The sequence below is a fragment of the Desmodus rotundus genome, chromosome 1, assembly GCF_022682495.2.
Source record: "Desmodus rotundus isolate HL8 chromosome 1, HLdesRot8A.1, whole genome shotgun sequence".
Taxonomy (NCBI): Eukaryota; Metazoa; Chordata; class Mammalia; order Chiroptera; family Phyllostomidae; genus Desmodus; species Desmodus rotundus.
In genome coordinates this window covers 32,820,293-32,846,835 of record NC_071387.1, presented here as the reverse complement: position 1 = coordinate 32,846,835, position 26,543 = coordinate 32,820,293, and the positions used below count along the sequence as shown (strand labels likewise).

The 26,543-nt window shown below is 37.1% G+C and overlaps 1 protein-coding gene across 1 annotated transcript in view; it reads left to right on the top strand.

The window, feature by feature from the left end:
• Positions 1 to 26,326, top strand: part of UBE2R2 (ubiquitin conjugating enzyme E2 R2) — a 96,684-nt gene extending 70,358 nt beyond the window's left edge. The window contains exons 2-5 of the mRNA XM_024560056.3: positions 2,109 to 2,195; positions 15,242 to 15,339; positions 23,331 to 23,465; positions 25,340 to 26,326. Coding sequence (XP_024415824.1) covers positions 2,109 to 2,195; positions 15,242 to 15,339; positions 23,331 to 23,465; positions 25,340 to 25,556 — 537 coding nt within the window. The 3' untranslated portion in view covers positions 25,557 to 26,326. The remainder of the gene's footprint in view (positions 1 to 2,108; positions 2,196 to 15,241; positions 15,340 to 23,330; positions 23,466 to 25,339) is intronic.
• The last annotated feature ends 217 nt before the right edge of the window (positions 26,327 to 26,543 follow it).

Here is a 26,543-nt window from a genome sequence, read left to right as displayed (position 1 = left end):
TACTCTTAGCTTGTCCTTTCATTCTCTTCTTCACTCCCTTTTACTGGTATTGTCAGATGAGGCTTTTTCTGGATTTCATTATATTTGAAATAAGATATATGGCCAAGTGTTACACAACCCCGCCTATGCTGTTCTGGAACAGCTGTGGGGTTCAGTTGCCTGCCGCCAAGAAGCGTGATTCCCAGTGCGAGAGTTTGGTGAAAAGAGGAAAGGGGTTGTTTGTTTAAAGCCTATACAGATTTAGAATAATGGCAGATTTCTGCCATTAAGACCCACTCTCTTTAAAACACCTCAAAACACATAGTTCTGCCCCTGCTTTGCTAAACCAGGCCAGTTTCAGAATACGCCAGTTAGAGGTACCATCTTTTAGAAAAGCAGACTGTCCGCAGCTCGGCATTCCTGGTCATACATAGTTCAGCATTCCAGGTGTCTTCTGCTACTCTGTGCTTGGTTTAGGCAGGTTTCCCAACAGGTCTCCTCTTTCTTAGTTCAGCCCTTAATCCAAAACTACATGGCATCTCCTATTCCAAACCACATAGCATATCCTTACACACCAGACCTCATGGTGGATGGCTGGGGCGGGGCAGGGAGGCCTTTTCACCAATTCAAACCCAGTGGCTGCTGCTCCTTACTACACAAGGCCACTGGGCAGAGCCCTGACTCCCGGCTGGCATGGCTTCTACCTTACACACCAGCCCTTAACGGCAGACTGCTTCACTACAAACTGCATAGCTGCTTGCTCCTTCCTCTCTCAGACCTCATGGCTGAATTCCCCCTACAGTCCGCAGGGCTGCTTCCCTACTCTTTTGACCCTCACGGTGGAATTCCCCTACTTCCTGGCTCCTTCCTCAAGGCTCCGTCTCCTCTCTCAGCCCGCCCGTATTTTTAAATGCTGACCTGGAACTTCCCGCGTGTCCTCATATCCAGCCCTTCCCACAATGCTCTACTTTTGCCCGGTCCCCCATATCTTTCACATTCTTTTGGCTGCCATCTTTAGTAGGGCAGGAGTACCCCCTGACATGGTTGCCTCCACCTCCCTGCCACTTGGTGCAGATATTGTGTCTGCTCCCCGATAGGGATATGTCACCCTGGGTGGCAGCACAGCTATTAACTTGCCTTTTGTTATGCATAGTATCTTGTATCATCCACTTCCATTTCCTCTAATCCAGGTTTATGGGAATTCTGCTATTTTCTGGGATCCCGTTTTACACGCTGTTACACAAGGACATTTAACGCATCAGTATTTGCAATAGCAAAAAAATTAAAAAAACTCCAAGTGTCTCAAAATAAGGAATGATTTATCTATATATTCATATGATTCAACATTATGCATATACTAACAATCATACACTTGAATTTGTGACATATGAAAATGTTTGATAGATGGAAAAACAGTATAGAATGCAATATATTCATATCTTTGAAAATAAATTTTATAAAGAAATAAGCATATGTATGCATCAAGAAACTACTGGAAGGAGCTATTTGAAAATGGTAGCATTTGTTATCTGGATGGTGGTTAAATTATGTGAGGGAAGAAAATACTGCCCTGGTCAGTGTGTCTCAGTTGGTTGGAGTGTAGTCCTGTAAACAAAAGGTTTCTGGTTCGATTCCTGGTCAGGGCATATGCCTAGGTTGTGGATTTGATTCCCAGTTGGGGCATATGCAGGAGGCAGCCGATTGATGTTTCTTTTTCTTTCTTCCCCTACTTCCCCTCCCTCCCTGCTTCCCTTCCCCTAATGGGATGAGAATAAAATAAACTTAAAAAAAAGTCTTTGTTCTGTATTATTTACCATAATGTCATATTAATTATTTTAATTAATGTGCATACCTGTCCATATTACTGTTTTCACTCATGTGAACTCAATTAAAAATTATGTAGCTGTTGAGTTTTGTTGATTTTACATAAACTCTTAGAAATATTTGAAGAGATGCTGTAATAAAAGCCCTGGCATTGGGGTAACAAAATATATATGAGCTATTTTAATCCCCAGAGTCTACTCTATACAAAGGAATTTTGTTTCATTGAGGTATAATAGGGTAATTATTAGGCAAACGAATAACCTGTAATCTCATTTATTAGCTTTTGTATTTTTTTTTCTTTTCAGGCGCATATTAAATTTCCTATTGACTACCCATATTCACCACCTACCTTCAGATTCTTGACCAAAATGTGGCACCCCAACATTTATGAGGTAAGAGACATCTATCATAAATTTCTCTGAAGATTTGTTTTTTAGTTATAGTTTTCTTAAATTGCCTTTATAATTCAGTATGCTGTGGTAGTTAATGCTACAGCCACAAAGGACTAGTTATGGTTTCCCACTTTTAGTTAATAATCTCTAGTTTAACTGTTCAAAATTAAGGGTGGTTTTATAATAACAATGTATAGTTTAGTTAATTTAAGGCTTTAAGTCTTTGCTGCTCATTGCTAAGATATAATGCATATGTGTTAACATTTGCATTTTTAAAATTTAGTAGATAAAGTCATACCAATTTATTTGTGTACCTGTCCTCTAGCTTCACAGCAAGGGTCACCTGTTGCTATGAACAAAGATTCAGCTTTTTGGGGGGATTTATCCTACTATATTTGGACTGCCCTCCTTTCAGGAGTTGCTGCAGAGCAATTGAGAGCCCCTTTTGGAATAAATCCAAGGTGAGGTTCTTTCACTGGACAAGACCCACATGCCTGGGGAAATCATTTCTAGTTTTGTGGATGAAATTTACTTAGCTTTGTGTTAATCTGTACAGATGCTAGAATGATGCATTATGTTTCTCAGAATAATATTTCAGGGCCCACTAAATATCCCTTGAGTTCACTCTTTTAACATTCTGTAATTTTTTCATTGCAGTAGGGCTCTGAAGTGGTATCATTTTATTGTAGCTATGACCCAAGCATTAAATTGCTTTAAAATTTTTTTTTAAATTTAATCTTTATTGTATTTTTATTTTTAGAGAGGGGGGAAGAGAGGGAGAGAAACATCGATGTATGAGAGAACTATCTATCAGTTGCCTCTTGCCTGCCTCCAACGGAGGACCTGGCCTGCAACCCAGGCATATGCCCTGACTGGGAATTGAACCGGCAACCTTTCAGTTTGTGTGATGATGCCCAGCCCACTGAGCCACATCAGTCAGGGCTAAATTTGCTTTTTAAAAGTTACAGCCTTAGTCATATAGTGCCTTTTTTGGCTTGGTGGGCATTGGGAAGCGCTTTTGCTCCAGATTGTATAGACTTTAAAATGCTTGTGGGCGAGAAATGGAGAACTTGCTTTATTTAGGGTCCTGAATTTGGATCTCAGTCTGTATAAATTAGCATGCTGGAATAGCTTTACTGTTTTTCACAACCTGCTTTTTCTGTAAGGTGTTATTTGTTATTTCTTCTTAAAACAGGACAAAACTGGTACTCAAGAGGTGATATGTAAGGCCCTGGCCTGGTACCTCAAAAGGTGATATGTAGTCACATTTTTAGAAATAAAGATCCTAAAATACTGTTGTCTTTAGTATCTTCAGTATTTGACATAACCACAATACATGTAGACAATAGTGAATACCTTATATTATACTATATAAAAAAGTTATCCTGTTGTAGAAGAGATTATAGAAATAATTGAGTGTTTAATAAGTTTAAACTGCATTCAGTACTCAGAGAAATATTTTTGTGCTCCTGTCCATTCAATAATCAAAAGTTCTTGCCTTCAAAACTATGTAGTATATTTAGATTTTAGATAGCAAGAGAGAATTGAGAATACTGAAGCTTTTGTCTTACTGTAGAGAACTAATTCACCTTAAAGCCATATACTCACTTGTTTCCATCTGTTTTCTAACTCTCAAACTCCTCTCAAAAAAAGAAACAAAAACCAGAGTAAACAATTCAGAGTTCTGAAAAAGGGAACTGTGTAGGTGGATAAACTCCCCTTTTCACTGTTTTTTACTACTTGGGTGTGGGCTATTTAGTTCTATGTCATAAGAGTTAGCATTGGGTCATTATTTTTAAAAATGGTTTTGGTATCTATAATAAAATTTTTAACAATAAGATAATGCATGCATGTCTTATTAATATTCCATTGTTTTCTCTACCTTAAATGTTTTATTTTAAAATAAGTGATAAATCATAGTTAAGAATTAAATTTGATGTACTCCTTTTGATTCAGAGGAATAACAAGAGACTTTTCTCACATTATTTAATTTACCTTTGATACATTATGGAAACGTTAATTAAAATTGAATTTTTTGAGGGCCCATGTCAGTATTTGTGATTCTTAGAGATTATGGGGACCCATGGGTCTTGGCCAAAAAGATATTCTTGGAAGTTGCATTCTACTCACCTACCTATGCTAGAAACCCAATGGATTTTGATGTCCAATTGGTATAATCACCAAAATGTTTACTGCATAGTTATTTATACCTGAGGATACAAGGGGGAAACTGACAGTAACAACAAAACAAAAATAAAAGAGCAAACGCGTACTCAAATTCCAAAATATGGGAATTGATGAAGAGGTTTTGGTATATTAACTCAATGAGCACTAAAAATGAACATTACAGACTATTATTGGTTGAACATAGAGTTTAATATGTCAAGTTTTTAAAATTACAAGAGCTTTGGCTAATTTTAAATACATCCATAGACACACTACTTCAGCCCAAAAAATTAAAACTACTGCTGTGTTATATGAGCGAATTCAATTATTTTAACATTTCCTTTATCGTTGCCATGTTTGTGAAATTTATGAATATCAGGAATATTGGAGAACAAAAGAAATTTAATACGAACTTTTCATCAACGATTGTACTGCACAATCTACTCCTTTCTGCTTTTTTGTAGTATGTTGAGTGAACTAAAAAAATATTTTCCTGGTTATGTGTTGTGTGCTCAGAAGTAGACAACCAACTAGAACCCCATTGGCTTCACAGACCATGTTAATACATGAGGTTTTCATGCACATTGTTCTTCACTGTGAACATGACAGCTGTGGCAACTCAATCTCACTGCCCTTTAATATTTATTTACAAAAAATTTAATATCTATTGAAAAAAATTTTACAGTAGACTAATTTTTATAGTAGTTTTAGATTTACCTTAAGATGGAGTGAAAAGTACATAGAGGTATTTAATATTTGATCCTTTTAGCACTAGTGAGTTGTAGAATGTAGTATGGAGCTTTGTTTTACTTACTAAATTTTTTTTATTGATTGATTTTGAGAGAGAGAAATGTCAATTTGTCATTCTATTTATTTTATGAATTTGTTGGTTGATTCCTGTGTGTGCCTTGGCTGTGTGATTGAACCCTCAACCTTGGCATATCAGAACGCTGCTTTAACCAACTGAGCTACCTGGCCAGAGCCTCGAGCTTTATTTTTTAAAGTAATGAAGATTTTGAGTGTTTTTTGAAGTAGCATACAAATCATTTTTCCTGTACAGTGTTCACCAATAAATGCAACTAATTCAGCCATTAAATAAAGGTTACAGTAAGATGTGATATTTTAGGCTACTTGGTAGATGATAGGAAAATATTTTGCTATTTTCACTTAAGGTTCTAGTTCTGAAGAGTTATTTTTATTCCAGACCCAGATGAGTCTCAGAACATTATACTAATCTGTATAGTGACCAATATTGTAATGATGTACCAGTTTGGCTACTATTCCACAATCAGTAAGGCATGGTATTTTTAAATGTTTTAATAATGATTAAAAATAGACCCTACATGTTATCTTAGTTATCTTGGACTTCCATAACAAAATGCCGTAGGTGTGGGGGCTTAAATAGCAGAAATTTATTTTCTCATAGTTTAGGAAGCTAAAAGTCTAATTTCAAGGTGCCACGTGTTTGGCTTTTGGTGACAACTCTTTTCCTGGCTTATTTCTGTGTCCTCATGTGGCTTGAAGAGAGAGAGCTAGCTCTTTGGTGTCTCTTAAAAGTTTTTAAAAAGTTTGACGACAAGTCTGCAGAACCATTGCTCTTCGAAATAATAAAATTCAGGCTATGTAAATGATGACTGGCCTAATTACACAGTTTATGGTCTTTGTAGTTATTTAAATGGATGGTAGGCCATTAAAAGTAAAACGGATAAGACCAATAATCAGCTTTTCAGAAACTGAACTCGATGTACACAGGACATTGATGCCTCAGTCCCCTTCAAAGTAGGCACCTTGGGACCTCATACAGTTCTCCCAGTTGCCCTCAGCTGCCCTGTCGTATTTTCCTGAATCTCTTTGATAGTCTGAAATCTTCCCTTTCAAAGGTGATTTTAGCTTTGGGAAAAGCCAGAAGTCACAGGACACCAAATCTGGGCTGTAGCGGGGCTGAGTCATCTGGATAATACGGTGTTTTGCCAGAAAACTCTGCACTAGATGTGATGCATGAGCAACCATGTTGTTGTGATGAAGCTGCCAATCACCAGTTGCCCGTGGCTGCAGCCTTCTGAATCATCTGAGTAGTTTCCGCAGAGGAATGTTCAAGCTTAATGCAAAATTTGTTGCAGACTCCTTGCTGTACTTGCTCAGTCATTTTGAATACCACGGCCACTCAACAGTGCTACTGCCCCCACTGACTAGTACAGTAAAGTTGTCATTGTTCACATATGTGCATTCCAGTCCTCTCTCCTTGGCCTTCCAGGTTATGTCAACATTATGCAAACTGTTCTTGTTATATTAATGATTGGACTTTTTTGGACAGGACTCATATATATGTATTAATTTTTAGAGACAGGCAGGGGAAGAGAAAGAGAGAGAAACATCGATCGGTTGCCTCTTGTACACACCCTGACTGGGGACCAAATCCGCAACCCAAGCATGTGCCCAGATTGGGAATCTAGCCGGTGACCTTTTGCTTTGTGGGATGATGCCCAACCAGCTGAGTCACACCAGTCAGGGCAAGCATGATACTTTTAAAATTCAGTCAAAAATAGTTTAAACTTGATCTTGACTTTATTCTAGAGATGTTACGTTCAATAATCATGTGGCTAGAAGTAGTGTTCAAGATACAGATTGTAAAATTACACCAAGAAGATCAGATAAAAATAAGCATTCTGTATTTGTTGGAGTTCTCCAGAGTAATAAAACCAATAGGGTAGAGATATATATGAGGAAATTTATTAAAGGAATTGGCTCTCATGGTTATAAAGTCTTGATAAATTCCACAGTCTGCCCATGAAAGTCAGAAATATAATTCAGTTTCATTCCAAAAGTCTGAGAACCAGGGGGAGCTAATGGTGTAACTACAAGGCCAAAGGCCTGATACCTGGGGGGCTGCTTATGTTACATCCCAGAGTCCAAAGGCCGGAGAACCAGGAGTTCTGATGTTCCAGGTCAAGAAGAGAGAGGGAATTTGTTTTGCTTCCACCTTTTTGTTCTATTCAGGTCCTCAGTGGATTGCGTGATTTCTGCTACCTTGGTAAGGGCAGATCTTCTTGGCTCAGTGTACTGATTCAAATACTAATCTCTTTCAAAAACAGCCTCACAGACACACCCAGAAATAATGTTTTACCAGCTATCTGAGCATCCCTTAGTGCAATCAAGTTGACATATAATTAACCTTCACAGATACCTGTCTTTTTCTACCATTTCTCTCATGCTATCCGCATATATGGTCTTTCTATACTCTGTGTACATCATTATGTTTACAGGGTGTGTATTTTGATGGGAAGTATATTTGAATCCTTGAAATAGCAAGATGTTTTATAATAAGGGTTTATTCCCTTCTTATTTGATAGCAACAGAATTTTTTAAAGATAGTAAAACAAATGGGTGGCTTAGTTAGTACTGCTTCATCTCCTTTGATCATCAACATACATCTCTTTCTCTTTGATTATTATTTTCTTCTTTGTATAGTGGAATTAGCTCATAGAGAGAGCTCCCGTGTGGTATTTCCTTGATTTCTTAGAGAATTTATTTTAATGGTTATTCTACCAGGAGTCAAATAATGAAGCCACAGAAATCACATTAGAATTGATTATAAAGTTTTAATATTGCATTCTGTGATTTTGCAAGCCTAGCACAAACTACTTAACTTCATTATTTTTAACTCATTTCATATGAATTTTATTTTTTCCTTTTTATTGAATTTATTGGGGTAACACTGGTTATCAAAATTTTACAGGTTTCAGGTGCACAGTTCTACAACACGTCATCTGTACACTGTATTGTGTGTTTACCACCCCAAGTCAAGTCTCCTTCCATCACCTTTTACCCCCCCTACCCTCCCCCACCTCCTTCCACCCTCTTTCCCCTGGCAATCTTGACAGTGTTGTCCTGGTCCATGAGTTCTTCTCCTTTTTCTTTCTTTTTTTGCTCATAAATTTTAAATAGAAAATTTGAAAATCTGAAAAATTTAGAGCAGTTTTTATTAAAATGTTTTGATTTCATTGTTTAGGAGTTTTAAAAAGCATACTAAAAATATTAAGTTTAAACCCACTTCTTTAAAAAAATTACTTTGAAATAATTTGACTTAAAAAGTTTCCAAAACAGTACAGAAAGTTTTTATATATTTTTTTTACTCAGATTCCTCTAATGTTAATATGTTATAAAAACCATGGTATGTTTACTAAAACTGTTAAGTAAACTACAGACTTTATTTGGAACAAAGTGTACAGTGGAAAACTTAAAACATATATTACCTGTCCTTGGCTGCTCTTTATTCTTCTAGGTGAGACAAAGTCTATTTTTGTATTGTGTTGTTAAATAACTAGAAACAAGGTGTTTGAACTCTGTAATGGTTTTTATTTTTATTTTTTAAACTTCACTTGAGGGTATGTTTCTTAATTTTAGAGAGAAACACAGAAAGAGAAACATTGATTGGGTGGGTGGCAGGGGGGAGAAAAACATTGATGGTTGCCTCCTATATGCCCCTGACTGGGGATCCACCTTTCAGCAGAGGTAAGGGCCCTCAGCAGGGATTGAACCCATAACTTTTTGGTGTACGAGACAATGTTCCAACTAACAGAGTCACTTGGCCCGGGTATGAACTCTGTAATTTTTTTTTTAAGATTTTATTTATTTATTTTTAGAGAGGGGAAGAAAGAGAGAGAGAGGGAAAGAGACATCAGTGTGTGGTTGCCTCTTGTGCACACCATACCAGAGACCTGGCCTGCAACCGAGGCATGTGCCCTGACTGTGAATCGAACCGTTGACCCTTTGCTTTGCAGCCTGTGCTCAATCCACTGAGCTACACCAGCCAGGGCAAAATATTTTGTGTTTTTGAGCAAAGAACTGTTCCCAGTGCCTTTTGCAGTCTTCAAGGGAATAGAAATTTTTTTCATTAAGAGAATTTTGGGAAGACCAAAATAAATGGAAATTTGAAGTTGCAATGTTTGGTGAATACGGTGGATGAATCAGAAATTCCAAGCCAAGCTGTAACAGTTTTTGCCTGGTCATCAAAGAAACATGCAGTCTTGTGTTGTCCTGATGGAAGGTTATGCATTTTGTTGACTTAATTCGGATGCTTTTCTTTGAATGTTCCTTTCCGTTGGTCTAATTGGGAGCAGTACTTGCAGAAATTAATCAGTTGGTTTTTCGGAAGGAGCTCATAATAGAGGACTCCTTTCCAATCCCAACATTTACACAATACCTCCTTTGGGTGAAGATTGGCATTTGGTGTGGTTGGCGGTGGTGAAATTCACTTGTTCCAGGATCTCTTCTGTTCCACATTATTGTAAAGTATCCATTCTTCATCACCCATCACAATGTTTTAAGAACAGAACGTTTTAATTATGTTTAAGTAGAGAATCACATGCAGAAATACAGTCAAGAAGGTTTTTATTCACTTAACCTGTGTGGAACCCAAACATTGAAGCAAGTAACATAACTGAGCTGGTGCAAATGATTTTCAGTGCTTGATTTGGATATTTTGAGTATCTCGGCCATCTCCCACATGATGTAACGTTGATTTTTGTCAGTGTCTCAATTTGATTGCTATCAACTTCAGTTGGTCTACTTAACTATGGAGCATCGTACAGAAAGAAATCTCTAGCACAAAACTTAGCAAACCTTTGACGTGTTCAGTTAGTTACAGCACCTTCTCCGTACACTGCACAAATCTTATTTTGCATTTCACTTGCAGTTTTACCTTTCTTGAAATAATAAAGCATAACATGCCAAAAATGTGTATTTTCTTCCATCTTCAATATTAAAATTGGTACACAAAATTCACCAATTTTGATTTTTTTTAATGCACACTGATATGACAGGTATCACAATACAATCTAAGAAAATAGTTTCAAATGAAATTAAAGGCCACTATGCACTGTTAAAGCCATCTTACAGGAAAAAAAACGAATGAATCTTTTGGCCAACCCAATAATTTGCGCCAAGCAGGATTTAATGTATATTTTTGTAATTATGTTCATGGATTTGCAGGTCTTCTGCATTCTAAATTTAAGATATGGGTAAGAAGTTTCTCTAGGCAGTGATGTGCTCAAATTTGGCTGCATATCAAAATCATGTAGTGATGTTAAAAATAATACTGGAGATTTCAAATTAATTCGATTTGGATGGGGTCATAGCAAAATAGTCTTCATTTTACATTATAGAACTGCTTTTATGGAGGCCTAGAACTTTCCCATTATCATTATCATCATCATCTTTCCCTCTTCCTCCTCCTCCTCCTCTTCCTCATTCTGCCCCCACCCCCCCTTTTTAGATCCTCACCCAAGGACATGTTTTATTGGTTTTTAGGGGGGAGATGGGGAAGAGAGAAACATTGATTGGTATCACATTGATCAGTTGGAGCTTCCCACTTGTGTCCTGATGGCATCAAACCCTCAACCTATTGGTGCATGGGACGATGCTCCAACTAACTGAGCCATGGGCTAGGGTTCCTCCTCCTCCTTTTGAAAATAATTTATTGATGTGAAATTCACATACATAAAATAAACCATTTATATATTTTTAAAGATTTTATTTATTTTTAGACAGGGGAAGGGAGGGAGAAAGAGGGAGAGAAACATCAATGTGTGGTTGCCTCTCCAGCGCCCCCTACTGGGGACCTGGCCTGCAACCCAGGCATATGCCCTGACTGGGAATCATACCCTTGACCCTTTGGTTCGCAGGCCATTGCTCAATCCACCGAGCTACACCAACCAGGGCTAAAGTAAACCATTTAATGTGAACCCATTTCAATGGCACTTAGTATACTCCCATTGTTGTGCAACTACCACCTGTATTTGTACAGCATTTCCATCATCCAGTGTAAAACACCTTACCCAATAGCAATTTCTCCCTATTTCAGTTTTTCCCTAGACTGTGACAACCACTAGTTAGCATTCTCTCTGTATCATCTATTCTGGATATTTCATGTAAATGGAATTATATAAAGGATACTTGTGACCTTTTGTGTATGGTTTTCACTTAGCATGTGAGGTTCACCTATGTTGTAGCATATATCAGCACTTCATTCCTCTTTATTGCCAAATAATATTCCATTGTTTGTGTATCACAATGGAATATTATCACATGTATCACAGTTTGTTTATCTGTTTGTCTATTGATAGGCTTTTGGTTTGTCCCTACCTTTTGGGTGTATAATTAGTGCTGCTATGACCGTATGTATGTGTACATGTGTACTTAAACGTTTAAGTACCTTTTTCAGTTCTTTTGATTCTATACCTGGGGGTGAAATTGTGGGGACAAATAGTAATTCTATGTTTTGCTTTTTAAGGAACTGCCAAACTGTCCTACAGCAGATGAACCATTACATGTTCCCCCCACTAATGTATGAGGGTTTCTTTTTTTCCACATGCTCACGGATACTTGCTATTTTCTTTTCCTTCCTTCCTTCCCCTCTTTCTCCCTTTCTTTCCTTCCTTCCTTCCTCGCCATCCTAAGGGAATGCAAAGTGATATCTCATTTTTATTTGTATTTCCCTTAATGACTAATGATGTTGAACATACTTTCTTGTGCTTATTGCTACTTATATATATGTCTTCTTTAGAGAAATGTCTGTTCAAGTCCTTTGCCCATTATTTAATTGGCTAGTTTGTCTTTTTGTCTTTGAGTTCTAGGAGTTCCTTGTATATTATGGTTAGTAAATCCTTATTAGATATATGACTTGCAAATATTTCCTCACATATCTCCAGGTTTTTCACTTTATTGATAATGTCCTTGGCATAAAAGTTTTTCATCGAAATGAAAACTTTATTTTTTGTTTGTTGCTCATACTTTTGGTGTCTTACCTATTAACAAATCCAAGGTCATGAAGATTCACCCCTGTTTTGTTAAAAAGAGTTTTATGATTTTTACTCTTAGATCTTTGTTCAATTTGAGTTAATTTTGTGTGTGGTGTTCAGTAGGAGCCCAACTTATTTCCCCATTGAAAGGACTTAGTACCCTTGTCAAAAAATACTGACTATAGATGTATAGGTGTATTTGTGGTCTGTATGTCTACCATTATGCCAGTTTTAAATTGTCTTGTTCACTATAGCTTTGTGGTAAGTTTTGAAATCAGGAAATGGGAGTTCTCTCACTTTATTCTTCTGTTTCAAGTTGTTTTAACTATTGTGGATCCCTTAAATTTCCATATACATTTTAGGATCAGTGTGTCAGTTTCTACAAAAAGGTACTGTGTTGAATCTGTAGGATCAAATTGGGAAATGTTTTCATCTTAACATGAAATCTTCCTACCCATGAACACAGGATGTTCTTCTGTTTATTTAGGTCTTCTTTAATTTCTTTGAGCCATGTTTTGTAGTTTTCTGTGTACAAGCCCTTAACCTCCTTGGTTAGATTTCTTCCTAGGTGTATTTTGTACCTAGGAAGAAATCTAACCAAGTTGTAAATGGAATTGTTTTTTTAATATCCTTTTTAGGGTGTTCATTGCCAGTGTGTAGAAATAAAACAGACTTTTGAGCATTGACCTTGTACCTGCAACTTTGCTGAATTTGCTTTATTAGCTCTACTTGTTTATTAGTAGCTTTCTTGTGGACTTTTGGAGGGTTTTTTTCTTTTATCATTTACAAATGAAAATAGTTTTATTTCTCCATTTCCAGTTTATATGCCTTTTATATTTCATTCAAACTAGGTTCTTCGCTACTTGAGGGTAGACTAGTGGTTCCTCAGAGATGTCCACTCCTACTTCCTAGAATTATATTAGGTTACATATTAAAGAGAAATCAAGGTGCTAATCAGCTGACCTTAAAATAAAGAAATTATTCTGAATTAACTACATGGGCCCAGCATAATCACAAATGAGAATGAGAGGAGATGTGACTTTGAAAGAAAGTCCCATAGAAATACAATGCTTGCTTTGAGGATGAGAGGAAGGGGGCCAAGGCCAAAAGAATGTGGGTGGCCTTTAGAAGCTAGGGGAGACAAGGAAAGGGATTCTTAATGCCCCCAGGAAGGAATGCATTGCTGAGGGCACATTGACTTTAGCTCTGTGAGAGCAGTGTCAGGCTTGGAAAACTGAAGAAGAATAAATTAGAGTTGTTTCAGGCCACTGAATGTGTGGTAATTCATTACAATAGCAGTACAAAGCAAATACAACTACCCAAGTATATTTTATCCTATCTTTTCTGATGTTGGTTTATTTCTCCAGGCAAACTCATGTCCAAATCTCCTTTGGGTTGTTTAAAATTGTGCTTATTATTTAGGGCCCATGTCAACGTTCCTCAACCACTAAGGCTTTTATTCTTCCACACCACCTCTTAGGTACCTCCTGTCCAGATACACCTAGTTTCTCTCCCTCCTGGTTCTGTCATGCTTTCTCACTTTTCTCATGACATCTAACAATAATAGAGGTTGGGGTTTTTTTTAAGTTTATTTTAAGGTGTGTTGTTTTTTGTGTTTTTTTTTTTAAATAGAGAGGGGGAACAGAGGGAGAAAGGGAGAAACATTGATGTGAGAGAGAAACGTGGATCAGGGCCTCACACATGTGCCCCAGCCTGGAAGTGAACCGACCCTTGGCTTTGTGGGATGACTCCCAACCAACTGAGCCATATCAGTCAGGGCTAATAACAATAATAACAATAATAGAGTTTTAGAATGTATTATTTGGTATTGATTATATTCCTTTAAAAATAAGTTCTGTTAATATGATTATATATTTGTATATCTAAATTTGGGTTGTAAATATAAGAATTTTACACATTATATAGTTATTCCTCTACTTTTTTGGCTGGTATGGCTCAGTGGATTGAACTCCAGCCTACAAACCATAAGGTTGCCACCTTGATTCACTGTCAGGGCACATGCCTGGGTTACACACCAGGTCCCCAGTCGGGATGCGTAGGAGAGGCAGCCACTCGGTATTTCTGTCTTACGTCGATGTTTCTCTCCCTTTTTTTTCTCCCTTCCTTCCCCGCTCTCTAAAAATAAATAAGATCTTCTAAAAAAAAGTTTGAATCTTTCACTTTATAGACCAAGAGATAGGTGACTGTCTAACACAGTCTTTTCTGTTAAACAGCAGTCTATTTTTGCATGTGGTAAGCAATCCATGTGTTTGACTTAAACTAAATGCACCTGTGGATTAGGTCCTATAATTTAAATTTACAAACCAGCCCTGGCTAGTTTGGGCTCAATTGATTGGAGCGTTGCCCCATAAACCTGAAAGTTTGCAGGCTTGATTACTGGTCAAGGCACATGCCTGGGTTGCAGGTTCAGTCCCTCGTTGGGGCACATAACAGCAGCAACTGATAGGTGTTTCTTTCTGGAGTTGTTTCTCTCTCTATCCCCTCCTTTCCCCTCTCTCTAAAGTCAATAAGCATGTCCTTGGGTGAGGATGAAGAAATTTACAAACCAAAATATTAAAACCATAGTGGTGAGTTCTTCTATCATATATACTGAAGTAGTTATAATTAAGTTGTGAGGTATATTTTCAGTTTATAGAAACCATACTCATTAAAACCAGTGATGGTGATTATAACATCTCTATGCAGATTTTAAGCAAGGACAGTTTTTTTTGTTTCTTTTTTTGTACTTTACGTACAGTTTGTATCTGAAAATAGATATATTAGGTTGCTTCCCAAGACTCTTGAAACTTAACTTATCAAGTTTGTTTCTGATTTTTTAGAAGGGTAGTGTTACAGACTTACAGTGTTTCTTTTTTAGCTAAGAAATATATCTTGGAGATTGGTCAGTTAATATTTATAATATAAAAAATGTTCAGTTCTTTAACATTGATTCCAAATGTGAAAAGAAAGCAGAATTGTTTTCTCTTCTAATGATAAGAAAACAGGTTTTGTAGGAAAAGAAATTTCAGTCCCTTTTTTATATCATATTTTTGAGTACTGAATGTGGTTTGTGTCTTGTAGAATGGAGATGTATGCATTTCAATTCTTCATCCACCTGTGGATGACCCACAGAGTGGTGAACTGCCCTCCGAAAGGTGGAATCCTACTCAAAATGTCAGGTAAGGGGTTAATAAGAAATAATCTGGTTTTTGAGTAGTTCTTAAGAGTGGATATTTTTTAGCAAGTACAAAAGAATCCTTTTTATATTTGGTTATTTTGTCTTCTATTAGAGCTTTAAAGTAGCATGTATGCATTGTTTTGAAGTTTTATTTATGGAACAATAATGCGTATGTTACTCATTTCTAGGTGTTCACTTTGGAAGAAATTTTCTAGTTTGAATCCTTACTCTTACATTGTCTGAAGTTACATCTGACTTGGATCTCATGCTTTCATGTTTGGATTGGTTGCTTTATTCTATGATTCTTTACTACTTTTTGCAGAAAAGACTTACTCTTTACAAACTGAAAATTGACTTTACATGCTTCTTTTAAAACAGCTTCCATTATTCATTGTTTTTTCTTTGTTTTATGTATATATGTGGATGTTTCTTATGATATGGAAGGCTTGTGTATTTCTTGTGATTTTCTTTGGTTATTTATTCATTGATCTGTTGATCCATATATCTCGATAAATGGATTTAGTCACCTGTTTTCTTTAGTAGTGCTCTGTATGTGTGGGCTTGTCACATAACTCTTAAAAGAATTTTGAAAAACTATGTATATTGTTGTATGTTTTTAAGTGCAACTTTTTGCATCACAAATTTCAATAGTTGAAAAATACAATTTTCCCCTCTTTGCATTTGATTTTCCATTTTATTAACCCTCCTGAGGGTTATGTAATACTAGAAAATTTTTGTTTGATAGCCCTATAATACTTTTCTACAATAAAATGAGTAATAAATTTTCTTTAATTACTTGTGATAGTAAGACCTAGTTAAGTTTACTTCTGTACTGAATTATTTTAGTAATATACAGTTGATTAAAAGCAATATAAGTTTATTATACTTTTGATATACTTTTACTTTTTACATTTAATAATTATTAAAAGTGCATTTTTAATCAGATGAATAGACATTTTCAGTTCATGTATCCATGAATAATTATTATATTGCTCAATTGAGGCAGAATACAGCTTTGATTTTACATAAATGAATAATACACATTATATATACTAAATGTATATTAGATGCAATTAGTAGGAAACGTTACTTCTATGTGATAATGGAATAAATAGAGCAGTCAGAGCAAGTCCTTTTAATTCCTCTGAGTTATCTGGCAAAAATCACATTGATCTGTTGTCAGTCTTGTTCAAAAAATAAGTTTTGTTGAGATACAATTTCTATACCATATGATTCCCTCATTTTAAGTGTATGAGTCACAGGTGTTTAATATACTCACAGTGTTGTCCAAACATTACCACAGTTAATTTTAGAAGGTTTTTACCATCCCTAAGAAACATATACCTGTTAGCATTTGTACTCCATTATCCTTCAACCCCATCCCACCCTTCCACCTAGGAAACCACCAGTCTGTTTCCTGTCTCTGTGGATTTACCTATTCTGGACATTTCCTATGAATGGAATCTTACAATATGTAGTAATTTATGTCTTGCTTCCTGATCTTAGCTTAATGTGTCAATGTAGTATGTTTCATACTTCATTCCTTTTTACGGCTGAATAATATTCAATTGAATGCTTATACCACAATTTGTTTATCTGTTCATTAGTTGATGGACATTTGAGATATTACTTTTGCAATTATGACTAATGCATCAAAGAACATTGTGTGCAAGTTTTGATATATATGCATGTATTTGTTTTCTTGGATATATACCTGGGAGTGAACTTGCTGGGTCACATGGTAACTCAATGTTTTAACTTTGTGAGGAACTGCCAGCATGTTTTTTAGTTTGGCTGCACTAAGTAGTACATTCCCACCAAGCAGTGTGTGAAAATGCCAGTTTCTTTAGGTCTTCATAAGCACTTACTGTCTGTGCTTTTAAAATTATAGTCGTTCTAATGAGTGGACGTGGTATCTCATTGTGGTTTTGTTATTACTGTTTTTTTGTTATTATCATTTCTTTTTTTTACATGACTTAAAATCTTAGAACAGTTTTTGATTTTCAGAAAAATTGTGAAGAAAGTATAGATAATTTCCATATACCCCAAAACTGCCAGTTTTCTTTATTAACATCTAACATTAGTATGGTTCCATTTATTATAGTTAATAAACCAATATTGATACATTATTTTAACTGAAGACCATACTCTTTCACATTTCCTTAGTTTTTACCTACTGTCATTTTTCTGCTCCAGAATCCCATGAAAAATGCATTGTATTTAATAGGCATATCTCCTCAGGCAACTGTGACCGTTTCTTAGACCTTCTTTGTTTTTGATTAATTACCTTGACAATTTTGAGGAGTACTGATCAAATATTTTGTAGAATATCCCCCCAGCTGGTATTTTTCTATTGCTTTTCTGATTACTAGATTTGGGTAATGAGTGCAGGGGGTGAAAACCACAAAGGTAAAAGCAGTTGATGGACCCTTGAACAATATGGTTTTAGCTGCCAGGGCCCAGTAATAGTGGATATTTTTTTCAATAAATATACAGTTGGCCCTTTGTACCCCTGGGTTTTGCACCCACAGATTCAAGCAACCACAGCTCAGAAACAATATTTTGGGGAACTTACAGATTTAGAGGGTCAACGTATGCATTCATTGTTCTACACTATTTTGTATAAGGGATTTGAGCATCCACAGATTTGCATATATGCGGGCGGCAGAGAAGGTGTCCTAGAATCAACCCTCTGTGAGTACTGAAGGATACACAGTTTAAGTTTTAGGAGTGTCAAAGTTATATGCAGATTTTGACTGTATGGGGATTGGCACGCCTCTAGCCTGTGTTCAAGGATCAGCTGTACATTTTCATTATATCATTTCAAGGGTACATATTACCAGTGTGGTTTATCACTGTTGGTGCTAACATTTTATACCCGGTTGAGGATCTGTGTTCAGGGTTTCTCCTCTTCTAAGTTATTCTTTTCCCCGCTTTCCATCTGTACTCTTTGGAAGGAAGGAAGTCAGAGGTACAGCCCACTCTTTAAGGAATGGGGAATTATATCTTCTAGAGACCAGGATATCTGTGTAAATTATTTCAAATTCTTCTCCACAGAAGATTGGTCTATTTTCCCCTATTTATTTATTGACTAAATCATTTTATTGCTCATTTTTAATGATCTGAAAGCTAGTAACTTGATTAGGATCTCCATTTTAGTCAAAAGCAAAGAATTGAAAGCTTTCTGGCTTGCACCAGGATTTCTTACCCAGTTCTTACCAAGTTATTTATTTCATACTTTCTGGGATGTGTATACCAAATGGTCTATCCAAGACATATCAAATAAATTACTGATTGTGCTCATTACTCATATATTTAGGTACCTTGTTCAATCCAATATACTTAGGAAGTGTTGAGAAAATAGATATATAGTGTGGGGCAAAAGTAAGTTTATAGTTGTGAGTACATGAAACACTGTTTATTCTTGTATTATTTATTATTATATTATTTCTCATACAAACAACTATAAGCCTACTTTTGCCCATACCTGTATTATGATAAGACCTTCATTCCTACCACGTGTTCTCAGGGATATTTCAGTCAGCAGCAGCTTCAGCACTGCACAGCAGGAACTATTAAATTTGTTAATTGCTCTACCAGCATAAAGAAAAACTTTTTGTAATATGTGACCCATTAAGCTACCACATTTTTGCAGTCAGACAGACCTCTTTGCCACAATGTCCTCTTTAAATTCTTCTCCCATCTTGAAAACCTGTAAAGAGGACTGAGTTTTAACTGGGTCATCTTGTGGTGGTACTGGTCCATCTTTTGAAATAGTGTAAATGAGATATTAAAAGAACTCAGGTCACCTAGGAGGGTCAGGCACTGGGCTTCACTTCTCTATACACCAGTTGCCATCAAATTATGCTAGGCCTGTGAAACCTAAGAATCTCAGGCAATTACCATCTTTCTCTTTCTGCATCTCCATCTATGTATGTGAATGTGTATATTTTTAATAATCAAGTAAATTTAGGTTTTTAAGAGTGAACCCTTTCTATTTCACATACTGCTTGGAGAAGGTATATGTATACACTGGAGGGGAAATGCCTATCTTTAATTCTGCAAAATTCTAAACTTTTCCTTCTTAGTTTCCAGGCAGCCCCATAAGCTACATCTTACTTTGTTGTGTGTGCTAGCACCAGTTTTCTGCCCACCCTGCCCCCACCAGAGGTATACTCGTGGTGAAACAGCTGGTAACAGAGGAGGGGCAGGCCCCTCTCACTGACTACTGTCTGTATGTACAAAGGGGCAAATACAGTGTTGCCCATTTTGTCATAGGTCTCTAATTCTGATTTCCTAGCTCCCTTAAATGCTTCTTAAGTTTTGTTTTTAAACATGTCTTAGCTCTGAAGAACTTTACAACTTGGTAGTTTGCTGTTTGCGTGTGTGTGTGATTAGTTGGCCTTCATTTTCTTCGGGTGTTTTTATTGTTTACAAACTAATTTTTTATTCAAAATAAGATAGCCATATCATCTCTGTCAAAGAAACTGAACAGCAAAAGGTCTGAAACAGAAACCTGAAGACTGTACAGTGCTTTTGCCTGTCCCTTTGTGCTTCCATTCTCCTCTCAGTACTTCTCTACTGTCTGAAAACTCCTACCATAGTCCCTTGCATGGCTTAATGAAGGGGTGGAGGGAGCACATTTATTTCTAGGAGTGTCTCTAACTCTGTGAATGATGGTGGTGGTTATGGGAATTGTGCAGTAAGTTGAAAACACTTAACAACTCTAAGTTGTATCCCAAATTCTTAGTGGTTTAGGTCTGTTCTGTATTATAACACGATAAACACTTGCACCGCTGGACTTGGACGACCAGACCTGTTCCTCCATACCCACATGTAGAGCGTGGCAGTGGTGCTTTTCTTCATTACAGGAACTGAGATAATGGGGATGGGCCCTCAGAGTCCATTTCACTAATCCAAGAGATTTATATCCAGGTGCCACAAGACTGTCTAAATGGACAAATGCAACTCTGTTACTAAAAAGCGGAGCTTCATAGGGAGCTGTGAATTTGTATGGACAGAATGAAACTAAGGAAGAGTGTATGTTGTTTCCTTGATCCCTTCCCCTTGTTCATAATCTGCAGGAAACCAATCCCTTTAATGGGCTTGAGTAACCTCTTCATTGATAGTTTCATCATTTGTTTGGTCTTTCTCTTTTCACCTGTTGTTAACCCTCCACCTTCTGCTGTTTTTTCTTCTGGGGGGTAAAAAGTGAGTAAAGATTTTAAAACACTTAGTGAAAGTAACAAAAAATGACAAAAAGCATATTTTGTACATTCTGGCAGTACTGTCTCAGCAGTTTAGTTTTTACATACTGTGAAAACAGGATTAATAATACTTACCTTGCGGAGTTTAAACTATGTACGACGTTTTCTCTAAACATTTTCCAGTCATGGTACTTAGAAAAAATGAAATGATAATTTTTGTATATAATAGTGTAGTAAACTGATGAAGATGCTGTTTTGGCCAGAAGTTGTTTCAGAGGCTCAAGTTATCTCAAATCTGACCCACCTAATTGATGAGGGAATGAATACAGATATCATTAACTTGTAACCCATCCACAACTTACTGGTTGGGAAATTTTGAATAGCATATTGCTTTTGAATTGCATTAGTAATCTTCGAGGAAAAAAATCTCAATTCTGTTTTGCTCCGTACTGGCCTTGTAATTAGGCAGGCTTTCACCACTTGGTGACCAAGATGGCCACCTCTCTATGCTTCCCATACTCAAACAAGAATAAAAGTTCTTTCTGCTATTAGGTTAGAAAAATGGTTCCCACCAGGGTTCTGATCTCTCCAGCTTGGGTCACGTGCATATTCCCAAACCAGTCATCAAGACAAGCTCGATGGAATCACTAGCTGGTATGTCTTCTGTTGTGGGTTTAAGTAGGTTGGTTGTATGAAGGTGTGGCATTATGGTGGAAGAAGGTTAACCCCACCCAAACCAATGGAATGGAATCTCCATACAGCCCCCCCACCCCCCAAAAAAGTCTGCTTTCCAGATGAAGGGAAGAAGTGAAAATATGCTGGGTTAACTATTATCGCAGTCCACTATAGTACCTGATACTTCTGAAAGCATCATGGATTTTAATTTAGGAGTACATGGAGGTAGAAGTGAGCTCTTTTTTGGTAGAGATGGATGATTTACTATTTAAAAAAATTATATTTCCCAATATAGTATTTCAATAATATACACAAGCCGTAAGAAAAATCAACTGGGTGAACTTGTGGGGGAAATTCCCTAATTAAATCAATATAGTTTACCTAGACATGTGGCCATTTAAACATACTTAGTATTAAATATTCAGTTCCTCAGTTGCATAAGCTACTTTTCAAAGAGTTCAATGGCCACATGTAGCTAGTGGTTACCGTATTGGATAATTCCACCATCACAGAAAGTTGGAAGTATATACAGAGCTGAACTAGACCATTATAGCTATTTTTTTTCTGTTTATACCATACTTTCTTCTTATCCTGCTTCTTGCTAACAGGTTTTGTATGTTTTCTTCTGTAGCAGCCTTTATGGAATTTTCTGCCTATGTTTTTCTCTCTCTTCTTAGGCTGTTATGTCAATCCATTTCCCATTGGCTGTGATGAGTTTGAATCTTTCGAATGTAATTATTGGAGAAATACAGAAGAATCTTTGCAGGAAGGGCAAGGAGTTATTTCAGACCTAGTAGAAAAGTTGTGTGTGTGTGTGTGTGTATGTGTGTGTGTGTGTGTATGAGAGAGAGAAATGGATTTTAACTACATGGGAAATTTTTAGAAGTGCCTTTGTCATAATTTTGTATACTCATATAACAAACTCTTTACCCTTTTTAGGAAAAGGGTTCATCAAATCAAACATCAATTGCTTGGTTCTCTCCCTTTATTTTTTGCTTGGGGCCAGGAGCAAAAAGCTCTTTTGCAATAACACAATCTATAAGCTCTCATCAATGAGAAAAGGTAGAAAAACTTGTTTTTTCCTCCCATTTTTCTCCTTATATTCATACACGTAGCTTTTGGGGGGGGGGGGAAGTCTGGGAATAATTTGGAGTGTATTGTGCTCTTTAGGTTATTTTAATCTAACTGAAACTTTATTACTCATTTTTATCTATGGATGAGAATATATCTCCCACAAGAGAGAAAGAGGGAGATATTTATATCTAAGTCATTCATTATTATACTTCCAACATCTCACTTGGTGCCTCTGGCACCTAGGAAGTGCTTATTTAGTAAAAAACAATTTTTGTTTTAACTTTTAAAAAATGGTTATTGATTTGAGAGAGAAACATCAATGTGAGAGAGAAACATCGATTGGTTGCTTCCCATATGTGCCCCATCCGGGGATGGAACCTGCGACCTAGGTATGTGCCCTGACTGGTCATTGAACCCCCAACCTTTTGGTGTACGGGACAGTGCTCCAACCAAGAGCCATACTGGCCAGGGCAGTTCTTAGTAAAAATTTTTGAATAAAGATTTCTGTTATTGAGACTAGTTTTTCCCCCACTATTCTCCTGTCTAACTCTGTCTTCCTTCCCTTAAAAATATGGAAAAGAAATGTATTTGTATGTAATAACTGTTTAGATCTCCTAAGCAGCTGTGATCAGAATTGGATGTATAGAGTAGCATCCTTTTTACCTTCTCCCTTGAAAGAATTCCCTTGAAGCTAAATATTTTTTTGCTTTTTCCTGTTGTACTTAACTTGTAATTTTTAAACTGTTATTTGAAAATCCTGCAGATCTCTACTTTTTGCAGATTGGAACATGTAGCCAGTTGAAACAATGCCTTCTGCAGTTTTATGCCCAGCAACGTGATCTCATGCTAGACTCACATGTTTCCTCTGCTTTTTGTCTCCTGGTTAGCCTAGCCTGCTGTATATTGAAAACAAAATTTTATGGTACTGTATTTCCATTTCCCTAAGGTCTCAAATAGTGTAGTCTTAAATTTAAAAGAATACTTTGAATCCTGTGAATATGAGCATTTGTAGCTAACCCTTTTTTCCTGTTTCTAGGACTATACTGTTAAGTGTAATCTCATTGCTTAATGAGCCCAACACCTTCTCTCCAGCCAATGTGGATGCTTCAGTTATGTTCAGGAAATGGAGGGACAGTAAAGGAAAAGACAAAGAATATGCTGAAATCATTAGGTAAGGTGCTTTGTCTTTGGTTTGATTGGTAACTTCAAGTCTTTATACTTAAAACCAAATACCCTAGAACCAGGGGTTTGAATTGAACTTCATTGTCTACTCCATTTCTCGGGAAGAGATCTGTGCCTGAGCCTAATCGGTGTGGCTTTTGAGAGAACGCATACTACAAGATACTGTTGCAGTAAATCTGATTTCCTAGGAACCGGAACTAGGTTCTGAGCCAGTCAAGTTTACAGACTCTCCCTTGCAATCATTTTAGGGATAATTATACTGTTCTGGACTTTCAATATGTCCATTAAGTGTAGCAAGCACCCAAGGTATCCCAGATATTCCAGGTACTTTTGTTTTCAAAATTTTTATTAACAAAGCCCTATTGTTAATTGGCCCTTTTGACCATAGTAGCAAGTATATCATTACTCTGCCCTAGAATTAACAATCTGGAGACTTGGAACCTTCTCCTATGCCACCCACCCTTCATCTGACCTTTTTATCAGTTACCTTTTTGGGTGTTTAGTTTCTCTGTGTAAAAGGCAATAAAGGTAGAAGGTATTAGGCTTTTGATCCTTTCCTGAGTAGGACAAAGTTTTCATAACAGGACCCAAGAATTGGTACTTCAATTACAGTAAATTCCATTCCCCTGAATACAATGCATTTTTATATACCCTTAAAACAGAGTTCCAAGGACTGTTTCAGCACATCATGTGCATAGTTTAGTAAGCACTGGAATTTATACGATAGGGTCCCTCTCTATAAATTTAGTCAGCATGACACAAATGAGAAAGATAAAATAAAACTGGATAGTAGTAAGTAGGATAATGTGAAGGAGTGATGAGATGGCTGCTTTAAATTGGGTTGTCAGAACAAGCCTCCTGTAAGGTGATACTTGTGACAAGAATGAACAAAAACATGCAGCGCTTGTCATCTGATAGGTGAGTAATGTAGATTAGCAGTTCTCAGTTTTGTGCCCACTGGAAACACCTTTAGAACCACCCCCTCCCTAATCCGTAGCCACTTAACGAGATCACAGGGATAGAATCTAGACACCTGTGTTTCGTTACCAGACACCAAGGTGACTGGTATAGACCAGAGATTGAAGATAATTAGTATAAATAGTGAGGACCTGTGGAGGAGCAGGAGTGGACTGAAGATTCAAGATGAGAATGCTCCATAAAACAGGATCAGAGCCTGATATTCAAGGAAAGGTAGGATTTAGTGAGTAATGCCTAAGTATTCCTGAGATGTTTGTATTCTTCATATTTCTTAATTTAAGGGTTTCTTTATTTGATTCACATTTATTACGCACCAACCTATGTCACGTACTCTACTAAGTCATTACGCTGTACTGTCTTTATTCCTGGGGACGCCACACTTAGCAAATAGGTGACCGTATGAGTGCAACTACAGAAGCGTAAGGTAACAGTGGAAAGAAATATAGAATGCTATGGAATTCTTAGAGATAATGCCTCATAAATAAGAGTTTTTACAGTAAAGGGGGGAAGGAAAAGCCTCTTCAAGGAGACAGAACCATGGTTGCTAAACACAGGTGTTTAACAGCATGGCACATCAATTCTGATTTGGGAAGTAATGGGAAATTAAGAGAGACCTCAATCAGGTCTTTAAAAAATTGAAGTGAGATGACTAGGAGGAAGAAAATCTGAGATCCACTGCTTTTCAAAAGGTCATTATTAAGCGTCTTTCAGGATGGCACCTGACAGGCTGAGATCAGCTTTTGGTGTAGTAGAGGCTCTCACATGCTTTCAGGCAGGTACTAAAAGTTTAGAAACCTTAGTTGTAAGAAAACTTGATTTTTAGAAATGCTAATTTTAAATCCATCTTCAAGACATACTTACATAAAACTATCCTCCTCCCTTCAGGAAACAGGTTTCAGCCACTAAAGCCGAAGCAGAAAAGGATGGAGTGAAAGTCCCCACAACCCTGGCGGAATACTGCATCAAAACTAAAGTGCCTTCCAATGACAACAGCTCAGATTTGCTTTATGACTTGTATGACGACGACATTGATGATGAAGATGAGGAGGAGGAAGATGCCGACTGTTACGACGATGATGATTCTGGGAATGAGGAGTCGTGACGTGCTCCTTCGGGAAGCCCCTGTACTGCCCTGCCATCTCAGGCCAAAGGGAGGGGAGCAATGGGGACCTAGCAGTGGCCCCTCAGCAAAAACCTATCACAGGGGGTGGGGAAAACAAACACGGCTCCTGCTGACTCCCCTTATGGATCTCAGTTTGCTCCTTTTTATGGACCTCTTAATGGAGAGAAGGTAATCCTCCACAGAATGTCTGAATTCTTGCATTCTTTACCCTTCCATCACTGTATTGATTTTTTTTTTCTTCAAACCCAAACCCCTGCCTCACTTCGTCTCCACAAAGTGTTCACAGCAAAACATGTTTGGTCTGTTTTTAGATTCTTGAAGAATTAAATAGTCTTTCATCAAGATGTTTAATGTGATTAAAGCTGGGAACCCATTGGGAGTTCACAAGTGCTGCATATGCTGGTTAGCAAAAGAAAATGGAAAAAAAAAAAACCCGTAAAAATCCCACAAATTTAGAAAAAATTGCCAAGGTTTAGCTGCTCCATTTACATTAGTGTGTGTGCATTTGTTCAGCCCCATGGTGGTGAATTTTTTTTCTTTCTCGTTTTAAAGTCTGGGGTACAGTGGGCATCAGGGACTCTGTGCGAAGACTGATGAAATGTGTTCCTAAGGGCACAGAGCTCCTTCAGCTTCCAGGAAATCATCCTAACACAGAGGCCTCAGCTATTCTGAGGATAGAAATCAGATTTTGGTTTTTGAAATCGATTGGGATCTAAAGCCTGAAATAAATATTCATACTTTGCATAGAACCGAGCACTTGAATGCTATTTATTTTAAAGGCAGATCTTCCCCCACCCCCAAGGAGTGGGGAGAAGTGGGGATTAGTGTGTGTGTGCATGTGCGTGTGTGTGTGTGGTCTTAGTGATGGCAACAAAGAGTTAAAAATCACTATGCCAATTTTGGTTGATGCTGCTGGGGGAAAAAAGTAAGAACTACTGGTGATGACTGTTGGGAGAGAAAACGTGT